Source organism: Pipistrellus kuhlii, unplaced genomic scaffold, assembly GCF_014108245.1.
Source record: "Pipistrellus kuhlii isolate mPipKuh1 unplaced genomic scaffold, mPipKuh1.p scaffold_m20_p_9, whole genome shotgun sequence".
Classification (NCBI taxonomy): Eukaryota; Metazoa; Chordata; class Mammalia; order Chiroptera; family Vespertilionidae; genus Pipistrellus; species Pipistrellus kuhlii.
Window position 1 is genome coordinate 23,950,847 of NW_023425595.1, and position 16,224 is coordinate 23,967,070.

Consider the following 16,224-nt stretch of genomic DNA (forward strand, 5'->3'; position numbering starts at 1 on the left):
TTTTCATGTTTAACCAAAAATTCTTGATCTACTTAACCTCTCAGTGGTTCAGTTTTCTTATGACTAAAAGGGGAATAACAGTAAACGTTAGATGCCCATAGATAGAGTGACAGGGATCACATCCCAAATCTGGCTCTAAAGTTTTTGCTTCTCCCATTATACTTTCAGAACCTATTATCTAAACCAGGTAAAAGGTGAGACTAAAACTAAGGGAAATCATTTCTTTCAGAAGTAGAAGGCTGTATCTAAGTGGTAATATAAGTAGTATCAGTATATTTAGTATCAATACCACCATCAGTCCATAAAATCTGCTAAAAAAAAAAAAAAAAAAAAGAAAGAAAATCTGCTAAAACAAGAGCTAAGAATAAGGTTGAAAAATTACCTGAGACATCAAAGAACATCTTAGAGCAATATGTTTCCAATCCAGACTCTCAATCTAAAATTTAAAATCGCATATGCAACCATAAGTTATAATAATTCATAAAAGAAATTGGGTGCAGGAATAAACAGAATGTAGTGGATAGCTGTGCATTTTTGGCCACCCAACATATGAATTCCTACCTACATTTGAGAAACTCCCAATCGGGTGAGTGTTGATGGCCCACATAACTCACTTTCCATTACACAAACTGAAAAAGCCACATATTCACTACCCAACCATTCTTGTAGTTACAGCATTAGCATATGGTCTTAGATGAACTATTCAGAAACACCCACCAGGGCTTTAGTTGGGGGATAATGGTGCAACAGAGGGAATCAATGGTGAATCTATTCTGGGGCAGGTGGAAACTAATGACCCCGCTATCAAGGTTCTAAGATAAGAGTTGCAGAGGTGACAAAGTTGGCATTCCTCTGCTACAATAAGTGGGTATTCATTGCTGGTGGCAGCCATGCATGTATTCAACAAGCTGACGCTGTACTGTTATTTTGGCTGTGGTTTTTTTCTGCTGCCTGACTTATCTTATTCTTCCCCTTTTTTGTGAGCCTAGCTTTCCAGCCTTCCCAATGATTCTGTGAGCTTCTCAATATTCTGTCCAATTTTGTGTGTGTGTGTGTGTGTGTGTGTATTTTTCTTCAATTTCAAAACAGCCAGGGATGATTTCTATTATTTGCACCCAAGAACTCTAATTTATATACCAGAATTTAAAAATCTATTTAAACATTTAAGTCATGCATTATGCTTTTGTCACAAACATCTGAATACTCCATTAAGTGCAAAACAAGATTATGATATTATACTTGAAATTTGTTTCTGTACTTGCATATGGAGATTCATTTCATTTTATACATTGGATATAGTTCTAAAAGATAGATCAAACAAGTTCTGAATACAAATCATTTATCTCACAGTAGTAAGGTCTTACAAATATTTCAGCAAAAGTTTTTGCAAGTTAAAATATAAAAAATTATAAAATCTGGTATTACGTAGTAGTTCATTTCAGAAACCAAGATGGGATTAAATAAAGTAAGCAAAGGCAACAGTTGAAAATATGGCTAATTTTCACTAAAGCAAAGTCCCTCATTATAAAAATTTGATGAACTACAACCAGCCAACTTGTAAAACTTTATTGCTTTTGATCAGAGGTCACTGGCATGAAATTTTATAAAATGCAAAAAAGAATAAAAATAAAAGTCATTATATTCAAACGAATTTTAAATAGCCATCAGATTAAACATTACTATCATTTTATTTAATTCCTTAACAATTGAGGTATGAATCTGGTCAATAAAAGGATTGAGATGCTTTCTTATTTATCCACTAGAGGCCCAGCACAGGGAATTCGTGTGCAGATACAGTCCTTAGGCCTGGCCTGTGACCAGGGCCATTTTCCCCAGCTGCTTGCAGCCAGCCCAGCCCCTTGCCCCCCACTGCCACCCACCCCTGGTTCCCTGTTCGCCATTGGGTGATCAGTGCCTGAGGGTCCAGGGAAGGGACCTAGAGGTTGGCTGTTCCTGCCTGCTGCCCAGCCCTGCCCCCCCACAGTGGTTGGCCATCAAGCAATCTGAGCCTGCCGGGTGGGGAAAGAGACCAAGAGGTGGTCAATGTGCCTCATAGTGACTGCTCCAGCATTCGTTCTGCTGTTAGGGTCAATTTGCATATTATCCTTTTATTATATAGGATATTGGTCAATAGTGCATTCAGTGTTTGCCATTCTAAGTTAAATGCAAGGGAAAATATATTTGAGAAATATCTGATCTTGCTCTTCTCTGAAAATATACTAGAGGTAACAGGGAAGGTTCTCTCACTCAGAAACTCCCACAGAAGATAACTGAACTGGATGGGGGTGAAGATGAGGTTGTTCATGTGTATCTTTGATGTTGCAGTGAGCATGGTCTAGCACACTGCTGTACAGCTTTGAAAAAATGTTAATGGTCATGTACATTTGAAATTTCTACTTATTTATTTTATACCATTCTGATAAGTGAGGCAGTTATACAAGTCAGTATACTGTATTTATATTTGAAAAGACCTGCAATCTTATACAGAAGTAGTCTTTGTTTATAATAGCTAAGTGAGTAAAATTTAAACAGAAATTATGCCATGTTATAGAATAACTAGAGGCCTGGCACACGAAATTCATGCCCTCGGAGGGGCCCCTCAGCCCAGCCTACACCCTCTTGCAGACCGGGAGTCCAGAGGGAGTGGGCCTAAGCCATCAGTCGGACATCCTTACTGCTCTCATGGAGGCGGGAGAGGCTTCTGCCAGCTCCGCTTCACTCGCCAACCATGAGCCTGGCTTCTGGCTGAGCAGCCCTCTCCCTGTGGGAGCACAATGACCACCAGGGGGCAGCTCTTGTGTTGAGTATCTGCCTCTGGTGGGCAGTGCACATCAGAGCGACCAGTAGTTCTGCTGTTTGGTCTATTTGCATATTAGCCTTTTATTATATAAGATTTTCTGCTTAAAAAGACCCAAGAACAACTCCATGAAGCAAGTGTATAGATTGGGCCTAAGTATCAAACAGAATAAGATTTGTCTGTGTGATCTTCTATTAAAGACAACATTTGCAACATCAGTTTCCTCATGTTTACAAGGGAAATGATAATATCTGCCTGACAAGACTTCTGTGAGACTTAAATGAGACAGCGTAAGTATCTAACAGAAGCCCTGTCACTGCCTTGCCTAGAATACAATAGGCACTCAAAAAACATACTTCCTCCTCCTCCTTTTCTCTCAGCCTCTCAGCCCCCCGCCCCTACTGCTCATTGCTTCTGGCATGCTTTATAACTTAGCATGAAAAGTATTTTGACTAAATCTAGGTTCTTGTCCTTTCTTCACACTTGTAGTATCAAATATTTTCATTAAGTTTTTAAGTGTTAGTAACTTTCACAAAAGCATAAAAATTTATTTAAATAAACTAAAGTCGCTCCAAAACTTAAATTCCTAAAAACTTTTGCCAGTTAAGCATATTACTAATAACCAACCTTATAAAAACATACTCCTATATTATGAATTTTATAGTAAGCACGTTGATCTTTCTATGTTAGATAAATGAAAGAAACTTGCAGAAACAGTTCTGACATTCCTTTTCAATGAGGCCCCAGAGCATGCTTTTTATCACTGTCAAAATGGAATGTCGTGAATCCAAAAGAGTATAGTGAAATGTAAACTTGATCATGGCTACTCTGACACAGTGGAAATGGTAAGCCTTGAAGATTAGTAAAATTAGTCACAGAATAAATAGTGCTTATCGTTACAAGCGCAAATAAATTTAAAGTTCACAGCCAACAGAGGTAAGCCAAAAAAAGATATAAGGGGGAAAATGCAATTTAGAAAACACGTTTTTCTGATTCTTACATTTTATTTCAATCATTATTTAATTAAATGTCCCTATCTAGCTCTAAAATGTGATTACTGTGAAAATAATGAAATTAACCAACATCCCAGTCCAAAACATACATTCGTATAGTAGATATAAAAAGGGAGAGTTCATGACAACAAAAACAATTCACCAAAGGCATATTTAGTTAACATAACTGGAAGATGAGACATTTGCTTTGTTCATGTAGAGACAGAATAGCATAGTGGCTAAGACAACCACACTGACTAATTGTATAATATTGAAGAAAGATTTAATTCCTAAATCAGGGAGTTAAAACTCTCTGTACCTCATACCCCTGAGTCCTCTGTTGAGAAAAATAGTACCTGTCTCCCAGGGTTGTTTTTTGACTCTTAACTCAATAAATACAAATAAATCTCTTCAAGTGGTACCATGTACACAGTAAATGTCAACATACATTAGCATCTTATTACAATTGCTATCACTATTATTGACACTTGAAATTATCTATGGTGGTTATACGACACAATAAAATCATCAAGAAAAGCAAACATTTGAAAAAATTTAATTGACCATAGTGTTATCATTTAAAGAAACAGGAAGCATTTACAAAGAACTCTAATGAAATGGAGGAAGAAAGAACACTTTAGTAGACAGAAGATTTGGGGAGGAAGCCACTTGTAAAAAGGTATTATGAGTCAATCCTCTAGTTAACTGATGACAAATAGAACTCAATATAAAAAGAGATAACCAAGATGGACATACCCACAAATCAGAAAGTTCTGGAAAACACTTAAGCCTTTCCTTGATTTCATTTTCTTCCTTCAATATTCACCCAACTCTGTTCCTTTTCATAGCAAAACTTCTCAAAGGAAGTTTAGTTCTTTCTACTTATTGACCTGTCATTCACTCTTCTACTAAAATCTGGTTTCTATCCCAATCACCCCACAAAAATAACTCCTTAAGGCCACAAAACAACCTTCATCTTGCCAAATTCAAAGGCTAACTTATAAACCTCATTTTGGTCAACCTCTCGCCATCACTCAACACAGCTGTATCCTTAGAACATTTCCTCTCTTTATTTGAATAATATATCTATTCTGGTGTTCCTTCCAATTTGCTGAGTCTAATTTATAATTGATAAAGCAGAGTAAGACTTTAATCTGGGTCTCTTTTCTGCTATGGCTACACATTGTCACTTAATAATCATCCCTTTTTTTATATAGCCATTTTCTACTCTCTTTGTAAATCTTCAATCTTCATCCAGGGATATGTTTTTACTGACGTGTTTTTTTTTGGGGGGGGGGGGGAGAGAGAGAGAGAGAGAGAGAGAGAAACATTGACATGAGAGAGAAATAGCAGTTGAGATAGAATCCGCAACCTTTTGGTATGCCAGGTGACGGATGAAGTGCCAACCAATTGAGCCACCTGGGCATGCCAGGGCTGTCACCCAAGTTAATGGTTTTAAAAACCATCTATATGGCTGAAACCGGTTTGGCTCAATGGATAGAGCGTCGGCTTGGGGACTGAAGGGTCCCGGGTTCAATTCTGGTCAAGGGCATGTACCTTGGTTGCGGGCATATCCCCAGTAGGGGGTGTGCAAGAGGCAGCTGATTGATGACTCTCTCTCATCGATGTTTCTAACTCTCTATCTCTCTCCCTTCCTCTCTGTACAAAATCAATAAAATATAGTTTTAAAAAATTAAATAAATTAAATAAATAAAAAATAAAAACCATCTATATGCTACAGACTCCTAAATTTATATTTCTACACTGAACTTTCCCCTGAGCTCTAGACTTACATATTCATTCGCTTATTATCCACGAGGCATTATTCTTGGCTACTGGAACATGACAAAGTTTTTCGATTCCAGAGAGGAAGAAAGATAAACATGTTAAGTGGGAAGAAGAAAAATTAAGTGGGTTGAGGGAACGTAGAATGATAGGCAAACGTAAGAGGGGCTTATTTATGTATGATGTTAGGGAAAACCTCTCTTAAATGGTCCAATTTGAATAGAAATTGGTATGCAATGAGGAAGAACATTATGTGAAAATATTAAGAAGAGCATTGTAAGCAGAAGCAACAGCATATGAAAATGCCCTCAACTCAGAAATAATCCTGATAGCTCCAAGGAACAGCAGAGTCCTGGCCAGTGCAGCTGAAGTGGACTGAAACAGAATTTGAATATGAAAATGTCTCTAATTTTAAAACTACTATGAAGCAATGCCCTCCATTATGCTACTAAACATCCCTTACAAAATGCAATAAACTTCTCCTAATAGTTCACCTCCGGGAAAGTTTTTCTCTTGACAAAATGGCATGTGTCTTTTAATTAGACTACAAAGGTGCTATTTTTTTTTATTGGAATTATCTTTTTCTTCTGACAATTGGTACAGATAGATTTTTTTGCCAAACCAATCTCCACCTAGACTTTCCTAGATTTTTCTCCCCCTCCTGTCCTTATTTTCACTTCTTTAATTATATGGCTCTTTTCCTTTTATTACTATTTTACATTTTAATGTATAATTTCCTAACATTCATATACAACATTTGGTATTAGGCAGAGTATAAGTAACCAATTAATATCTAATCTTACTAGAAAGTTGGCAATATCAAAATTCATTTCCTGTGTAACCACTAATAACATTTAAATAAATTTAAAATAATGTTTTGTTTTAAATATGTGTTTACCATATGTGAGTGAAAACTCTGCTTTGTCAGATCTTCTCAACACCACAGAGCTAGAAAGAAATCAAAACTTCTTAAGGTCTAAAACTGTGCGGTCCCATAAATTAGCCACTAGCTTTGATCTCACAAATTAATTAAAATTAAATAAAATGTTAACTTCCATTTCTAAGTTACACTAGTCCTTTTTCAAGGACTCAATAATAAATGTTAATTTCAAAGCTATGTATACTTTTCTGTCTCTGTAATTTATATCCATAAATAGAAAAGCAAGCTTTTAAAAAGGCAAAAGGAAGAATGCCATCATGTTCACTTTGCAACCTGCCAAGACCAATACAAATAACAATACACACATGCACACGCACATGCACGCTTTCATGCACGTACACACGTGCACGTACAGAGTACCACCTCCCTGGACTACAGCATGACAAAGTAATGAAAAATGATCACAGGTTGGAGTAACTAGAATGCTGAGAAAGTGGGCTTCCTCTTTAACCAATAAATCAACATGCTACAGTCACTTTAAAAAGGTGCACACATACTACCACCACCATCACCGCCACAACAGCAAAAGAATAGTAGAAAACTCCCTGAGTTCTGAACTCCAGCTAAATTGCTCTCATCATATGTGCTATTTCCTCTGCCTATAGTGTTTTTCTTTGCCATCTTTACCTAGTGAAATCCTGCTTTTACAATGGTTTAGCCTGTGGTTTAAATTCCTCCTCTTCCATATCTTTCTGAATCACCCTGTATTAGTCCAGGTTCTCCAGAGAAACATAAATAACAGAAAATATATAGCTATGCAGAGACATTGTAAGTAATTGGTTCATACAATTATGCAAAGTCAGAAGATCTGCAGAGCAAGCCAGCAAGCTGGAAACCTAAGAGAACCAATGGTTTAATTCAAGCCTGAACACCAGCAAGCTCAGTGCTTTGAGTAACAGATATCTGTGTAAATATCTTAACTCTGAGCATGTAAATGGTCTAAAAGGCAAAGACTATTTCTTGAATCATTTGTATGCATCACAGTGTCTTATGTATAATGTATTCAAAAAGATTTTTTTAAATGAAATAGGTCTAGGTGCCTTACAGTAAAGGACCTCAATCTCATTCTTTTGTACAACTTTACAAGACACTAAGGAAATCAGGAGACAACCAAAGTTCATTATTTAATATATATATTTAAGGCTTTAAGTCTGACATTATTTAATTCTCCCATGCAAGCACTTGAAAATAAACAAGCCAATTAAAAAATTGGCAGGAGACCTGAAGAGACATTTTGCCAAGAGACACAAAAATGCTCAAATATCACTAATCATCAGAGAAATGAAAATTAAAAACCACACCTGTCAGAATGACTATCATAAAAAAAAATCAACAAATAAGTGCTGGTCAGGATATGGAGAAAAAGGAACACTAGTTCACTGCTGCTGGGAATGCAATGCAACCACTATGGAAAAGAATATGGAGTTTCCTAAAAAAATAAAAAATGGAACTTCTGTTTGACCCAGCAATCCCATTTCTGGGAATTATCCTAAAGCCCCCAAAACACCAATCAGAAAGAATATATGCACACCTAAGTTCATAGCAGCACAGTTTACAATAGCTAAGACTTGGAAACAGCTTAAATGCCCACCAGTAGGTGAGTGGATAAAAAAGCTGTGGGACATTTACATGGAATACTATGCAGTCATAGAAAGAGGGATCTCTTACCCTTTGGGACAGCTTGGATGGACCTGGAAAATATTATGCTTAGTGAAATAAGCCAAACTGAGAAAGACAAATATCAATTGATCTCACTTATCTGTGGAATTTAATGAACAAAATGAACTGACCAACAAAATAAAACGTGAAGCATGGGGACATGGAATAGACTGGCATACCTCGATGTGGGGTAGGGGAGATGAGAAGAGATAAACCAAAGAACTTTACACAGTCCATGGACACGGGCAATTGGGCAGTGAAGGCCAGGGGGTGGGGGGGGAGGGAGAGGAAAGAAAATCTATAATACTATCTATAATAAAAATATATATTAAAAACAAACAAACAAACAAATGGTAGGAGTTCAAGGACAACTCTCTAGAAATAGGTACGTATCCTTAAATGTGGAAGAATGACTAAATTTTTTTTTGGCTTCTCAGCTTACAAAAATAATTTCTATTATACTGAGTATTCAATGTGCAAGATTATTTTAAAGGAACTTATTTTCTTCCCTAACATGTTCACAAATCCTAATCAAATTGCAAACTTTCATGTGAACATGACCATGTTGTGATCCTTGGCCCCTATCCAGACTAACTTTCCCAATTAAGAACATAAATAGCATTTCTACCTGCTGTGAATGCTGGTACCCTTCTAGATCTCTCATTTGCATTCTGTGTCACCTCTTAAACTTCAGACCACTTAGGCCCTGCTCACACTATCTGAAATTCTCAAAAAACAGAGAGTAGAGATTCAATCTACAAATGAGTGCAGTAGTCTCCCCTTTGCCCATTGTATCTTTAATTAGAGCTTCTAAATGTAGCTGACAATTTCTAATTAAAATTGCACTATAATTTCTCTTTGCACATCTTAGAAGTTTACTCTCAATATTCTCTGTAGCACGACTAGAAAAAAATCACAACATGAAAAATATTTTCCCTCCCTCCCCCCCCAAAAAAAAGAATCCCAATTTTTATTTCTTTTCCCTGGCCTATCACGAGGCCCACCCACAGTAGAGAGGGTAATCTGATTTTAATGGCTTATTTATTACACTTTTTTTTTTTTTTTTAACTATTTAGAATAGAAACACTAAAGGCAGTTCTTGGGGCAAGAAAAATTCCTGGAGCAAATAATATCACTATTATCTCTCTCAGAACACTGCACTGCAAGTGATAGAAAGCCAGTTCAAATCACCTTAAGCCGGAGGGAGGGAGGGAGGGAGGGAGGGAGGGAGGGAGGGAGGGAGGGAGGGGAGACGGACACACTAAGGTATTTGCTCAGAAAACTGGGCAGGAAGTTGGTATAGTTCTGAAAGAAGAGCTTTAGGAAGGAGAGCCTCAAAAAAAAAAAAAGAAGTGGCTCTCCCTCAGTTGCACCTGAGCTCCCACCACCCCCATCTCTTATCCCAAATCATTGCTTCTTAGCTTAATTATTTCAGCAGACCTTCTCCATATGGAATTGGAAGGTGGCTGCCAAAAGACTCAGTCAAAATCTTGGCTTCATTATCCCAGTAGTAAAGAGATTTTCTTCCTTTGAATCTCTGGCTGGATAAAGACTGATGGATTTGAGTCACATGCCCACTCAGACTTAAACCTACGGTTGTTAACTGGGGGATTAATCTACACTGGCTAGGAAGAATAGTGTGTCCATCCCTTTGGTGGTTGAGTAGGTAAAATATATTTCTACAAGACGAGGGATTGGGTGGAAGGGGATATCCTGGGAAACAAAGAACAATAGCTATCACAACCAACCAAACATTAATCATATATTCATCACCACATCTGTGCCAGATGCCACACTAGACCTTTACATACACTATCTCATTAAAGCCACAATAACATTATCAAGGTTGTGTTATCATATTCATTCTCTAGATGAGGGAACAGGTTAGAAAGGTTAAGAAACCTGCAAAAATAAGTGGCAGATGATTCAAAACCTGGACTAACTTAAAATAGATGAATGAATAACTAATGTCTACCCAAATGTCCTCCAAACCAAAAAACTGACTGCGATTTTCCACTGCAGCCTCTCACCAAGACAAATGGCTGAAGGGGACTTGAAATATAAATGTAGGGTGTTATTTTACCTTTGAAAGGATTCCTCTAGGTCAGGCAAGATTAAAGATACCGTGAAACCACAAATAGGAATAATATAGGAGTGGACAAAAATAGGTTTACAGTTGTGAGTATGCCTAACACAGAGTTTATTCTTATATGAATGTATTAATTATTATATGCTTAATACAACTGTAAACCTACTTTCCCCACCCCTGTATAATTAAGAAGACATATCCAAATCGCAAGGATGTGAAAGTCAGCTAGGGGAAAAAAGGCATTTCATCATTATATTTATGTACAACTGAGAATTAAAAAAAACAACAACCCAATATAAGGAATCTAATAGGTAATCCCATAATAAAACTATGACAGAAAATGTATAAGAGGGGGGAAAAACCTATTACATAGAAAGCAGCAGCATAGAAACTTGTCTTCTCAACACTGGCACTAGCAGAAGGGAGGTGTCCCCCCTCCAAATCTGAGCCTCCAGCCAGAACTAACACAGACTTGTAATCTGAATTCATATGAATTAATGTGGGCCAAAATACTCAACCTCAAAATTTAATTTAAGATGGTCTCAGGTTGCTAGGGCCCCCAGGTTACTGGCACAAGCAAAACCCAAACTTATATGGAAGAACTCACTTCAATCCACATCGACAATGATGGTCAGATGCCACTTATTTTAAGGCACACCTAAATTTCAGAGGTTTTAAAATGTGTGTGTGTGTGTGGGGGGAAGTTCATGTCAAAATCAGTGAGATATAAGTGTCCTTATTAGGAAGAAAAATATTGGAAACCACTGCTCTACAGTGGAACCATTTAAATGGGTGACTTCCAAATTCTCTTTCTGCAATTCTGAATTCTCTGGCCAATTCATTCCAATTTCTCTCTCTCACCTCACCGCCACTGCTGCCACACTAATTTCTGTACTTTCTTCACAGTCCTAACATCTAGCCCACACTCATCTTTCCCAACTCGAGATTCTAAAAATATTTAGTTTGTAATCCAATATGTAACACCTGCTAATGTAACACAGGCACTATTGTTCTGCATGAGAAACTCAACACAGAATTAGTAGCATTTCTGACTTAGTGAGATATGGCTAGATTTCAGAATTATTTCTCCCTACTTAGTAAATAATAAAATACCATTCATCAAAAATCTTTCTTTTATAAACAGCTCTTAAGAGTCATCTTCATAAACAAAAATATATTTAATCCATTTTTAAACATTAGAACAAGAGTTGTAAAAATAAAATTAGTGCATAGAAGCCCTGCATACTCCATTGTTAATCTTTGCCCTTTAACATTTATCATTTATATACTCTGAGTTTACACTCTTTCTCTCTCTACATATATATATGTAAATAGGTATTATATATGTATATTGTTATATGTAAGTTGCTTATATCATGCCTTTTATCCCTAAATTCCTAAAAGATATTCACTTATATAAACACAGTAAGAGAAAAACCAATTGCTAAATGCTTATAAATCTACTGTCCTGTTCCAGTGATCCAATTAATATCCTATAGTTTTTTTTGTTTTTTGTTTTACAATATCCAGTCTACAATTGGGTATTAATTTAGTTATAGCTCCTTTAATCTGAAACTTTTCAAAAGCCTACTTTTGCCTTTATGACACTGACTTCTTAAAAATATATAACTCCTTATTTTTAATAGTACATATGGTCCTCATTTGGGATTTATCTGATGTTTTCTTATCATTAAATTCAGGTTATTCATTCCTGGTTGAAATACTAATACTGCTTAAAGAATCACATCTGGAGACATACAATGTCCATTTATCCCTTACTGCTGATACTAATTTTGATAATTTGATCAAGGTATTATTTGATTTCTCCTCTATAAAATTACTATTTTTTCTTTGCAACTAGTAAGTAATCCACAAAGAGACATTTTAATATCATGCAAATACCTTGTTCTTCATTAAAACTTCCCCATGGATTTAGCATCCACTGAAGATTCTTGCCTAATCTAATCTGTGCTATGGTGGCTGAAAAATTTAATCCATTTTAATCATTTGTTTAAAATGTATATTAACTATTATTGAATGACAGATAAAGTCTATATTAATTCCAAAATTTTACTATTATTATTATTTGAATTATATGAACTTTAGCTTGGATAATTAAATATTAAATAAATATTATTAATTTTGATCACTTTAGCTCATTCATGTCCTTCATGAGTTAAGTTTTCTAACAACCATGATGAATAATGTACTGCCATCTTTGGGATAAACGTAAAATTCAACTTTTCCTACGTAAACATTTATATAGATGTTACAAGATTCTAAAGAAAATAATGGGCACTTTTATGATAACCAAAAATACTTTCTATTTATCACTAAAGTTTATCTGTCTATTGCCAACTCTTTTACTTTTTGTTCATAATGAAGGAAGAAGTATTGGAACACAGTTGTTGGGTATATACACCATTATTATGGTTTTGAAAGACAATTTTTCAATTATTTTAAAATTTCTAGGTAAGAGATCAACTGAAGGACTTATATGCATGTATATAAGCATAACCAATGGATGCAAGACACTGAAGTGGGGGGCTGAAGGCATGTTTCAGGGGTAGGGGAGGCTGGGGGAAGGTCAATGGGGGAAAAAGGAGACATATGTACTACTATTTATAATACTTTAAACAATAAAATAAAATACTTCTAAAGACATACTTAAACATGTAGAATGCAAGTAAAGAATTATAAGAAAACTGGCAACAAATTACATGTTTATCAATAGAAATCAAGTCAATAAATTATATTTATTCAAACAATGGACTACTGTGCAGCTGTTATAAAGTATGAGAGGATCTATGAAACATATATATGTAGTCAGTGACAAGAATGCAGAACAGTATTATAGATCCCACACATGTAAAATGAGAAAGAAGGGGATGATATACTATATATGTAAATTCAATCATACAAGCATTCGCTTACATATGATTCCATAAACAGAAAACTTCTAGAAGGAAATACAAGAAACTGTTAAGAATTATTTATCTCTGGGGAATACAACTACAGGAAGTTTTATTTTCCATTTCCATTCAAATATCCTGCTACTTGAATTGTGAACATCAAGCATGAATTATTTATAATTTTAATAACTTGTGACAATTTTTTAAATATCAGAGGTGAACTACTTATCACAAAAAAGTAAAATAAAAAGAATTAGCATCTGTTTAGGAATAGCATAAAACTTTATTTTTTTCAAATTCTATTTTCCAATCTGGAAAGAGAAACTAATAACTGTTATGTGCATATACATAGTAAGCATTTAGCTAATGTTTTCCCATATATTATTTATCTTTCTGTTAATTATCAGTAGAAAAAACTTCCAGATGGTTGACAAGGATAAAACATACTTGTGGCCTATGGCCCTGAAATAGAAAGAAAAAAATCTCCTTCCAACATGGCAGAAGTTAAACTCATGACAAGAACTTAAATAAGTCCATTAAATCATAAAATCCATGATATTTAAGTAAATCATTAAACTGAGTATAGCAAGAAATATATATTCCAGTGATTAAGAAAATACTGTAATTTCTCAAAGAGCATTAATCCAAAATAAAGAAAATTACTAGCAACCTGCATATTAGCACATTCTGTATAAATATGACAGTTTTCCTAATCTTGCAATGGTACTCACAAAACATGGACCAGAAATTAGTACTATTCATAAGTGTCTATATAAAGCATCTCTATACATATATATGTATGTACTTATGTAATAATATAACGAAAAATATATATGAGGGAAAGGCATGTATTTGATAATTTCACCTAAAAAGGTGTCAGGGATCAAGTCAGGCCTAGTTTATCTCCAGAACCTATAGAATTAATGACTATCTCTTTTATTTCCAAATTTGCAATATTAACCTTCTTTGATATTTTGTTTCCTAAATGCCACATTGTTAATTTCAAGTACATATTTTCCATACTTCCTTTACCAGTAGCATCAAAGTTTACGAGTAAGTCAGAAATTACTCCCAAGGCTATATGTGAAAGATAGTCCCTGCCTGTCTTTACACTCCATCTTCTTAGATTACTCTTACATTCATCACTGCCCTTTAGCAATACTCATCTTTTTAACTTTTCAAATATGTCAAACTCATCAGGCCTGACGTGAAGTGACCCTTGTTCCCTCTGACTGGCCTTCGTGAGACTATCTTCTCATCAGTCAAGTCCCAGATCAAATGCCATCTTCTTATAAAAGCCTTCGATAGTCATTCAATCGAAAGAAAGTCCTTTTTTTGGTCTCATCATCATCCGGTTTTACTTTCCGCCCAGGACTTAACATTATCTGAAGTTTATCTTGTTCTCTCGTATGTTGTCCAGTCCAGTCACTCCTCCCCAGCATCTCCCCAACAATGAAATCTAGGCTCCCGGAGAGCAGGAGTCCTGCCGGTCTCATTCACTGTGATATCCCAGCTTCTGGTACACAGCAGGCACTCAATATTTGCTATATGACTCAATGAAGGAGAAATCAATCTTGTCAGATGTTTGAGTTATATTCAAATATTGGCATGCACCAAATTGCTAATATCCTATATAATAAAAAGGTAATAGGCAAATTGACCATCACTCCAACACACAAGATGGCCGCCCGCATGGGGACACAAGATGGCCACCACGAGATGGCTGGCAGGGGAGGGCAGTTGGGGGAAACCAGGCCGGCAGGGAAGGGCAGTTAGCGGTGACCAGGCTGGCAAGGGAGGGCAGTTAGGGGTGACTGGACCAACAGGGGAAAGCAGTTGGGGGTGACCAGGCTGGCAGGGGAGGGCATTTAGGGGTAATTGGACTGTAGGGGTACAGTTAGGCGTCCATCGGGCTGGCAGGGGAGTGGTTAGGGGGTGATCAGGCTGGCTGGCAGAAGCAGTTAAGAGCAATCAGGCAGACAGGCAGGTGAGCGATTGGGAGTCAGCAGACCTGGATTGTGAGAGGGATCCCAGATTGGAGAGGGTATAGGCTGGGCTGAGGGGCACGCGCACGCACACGCGCGCGGACACACACACACACACACACACACACACACACAAATTTTGTGAACGAGGCCTCTAGTACATATATGGAAACTACAATGTCTTCACAGCTATTTTAAAACCTGTGGAAGTGTGCCATGACTGGTTTGGCTCAGTGGATAGAGTATCGGCCTGTGGACTCAAGGGTCCTGGGTTTGATTCTAGTTGAGGGCATGTATCTTGGTTGCAGGCACATCCCCAGTAGGGGTTGTGCAGGAGGCAGCTGATTGATATTTCTCTATCATCGATGTTTCTAACTATCCTTCTCCCTTCCTCTTTGTAAAAAATCCATAAAATATATATTTTTAAAAATTCTGTGGAAGTGGCCCAAAAATCTAAAAATGAATGGTTATCACTCCAATTTAAATGATTACTACATGAACCTAATACATTGGGAATAAATATAATTTAAAAATTCAATCACATATATGATCTAAAATTTACATCATTTTGGTTTTTTTGGAAGTGGCATATCAACAGTATTTTTCTCTAAAATACATTATATTGCATAGAACACATATATTAAAAAAAATAGTCAAATATGGAAGAAGTTTTACTTTGAATATTACCATGATTATTTTCAAACATTTATTGAGTAGTTACTATGTGCTAGTACTGCAAATAAACTAGCTAATCTAATCCTTATAACACTACTAGTAGATACAATACTATTATCATTGCCATTTTACAAATAAGAAAACTGAGAAGGAGCTGAAGTAATTTACCCAATGTCACCTAATAATTGCAAATTTTAGTTTATCTTCCTAACTAAATTATAAACGCTAAAAAAAAAGTAATACATTAAAAATCAGTTTATTTAAATTAACCTTTTAATTTCAGGGATTGTATAATAATATAGTTTAATCAAAACTAGTTTTAATTTTCCTCATTCATTCAACTCAATTTTTGAAAAATTTATTTATGTGAACCTAGCTCAGTATACAAAT

General features: G+C 36.0%; 1 protein-coding gene across 2 annotated transcripts in view; it reads right to left on the reverse strand.

Moving 5' to 3' along the window:
• Positions 1-16,224, reverse strand: part of PDE3B (phosphodiesterase 3B) — a 139,094-nt gene that overhangs the window by 80,597 nt on the left and 42,273 nt on the right. The window contains exon 2 of one of the 2 annotated variants that reach the window (XM_045577930.1): positions 383-436. The exons of the other annotated variant lie outside the window; for it this stretch is intronic. Coding sequence (XP_045433886.1) covers positions 383-436 — 54 coding nt within the window. The remainder of the gene's footprint in view (positions 1-382; positions 437-16,224) is intronic. 2 annotated transcript variants of the gene reach the window in all.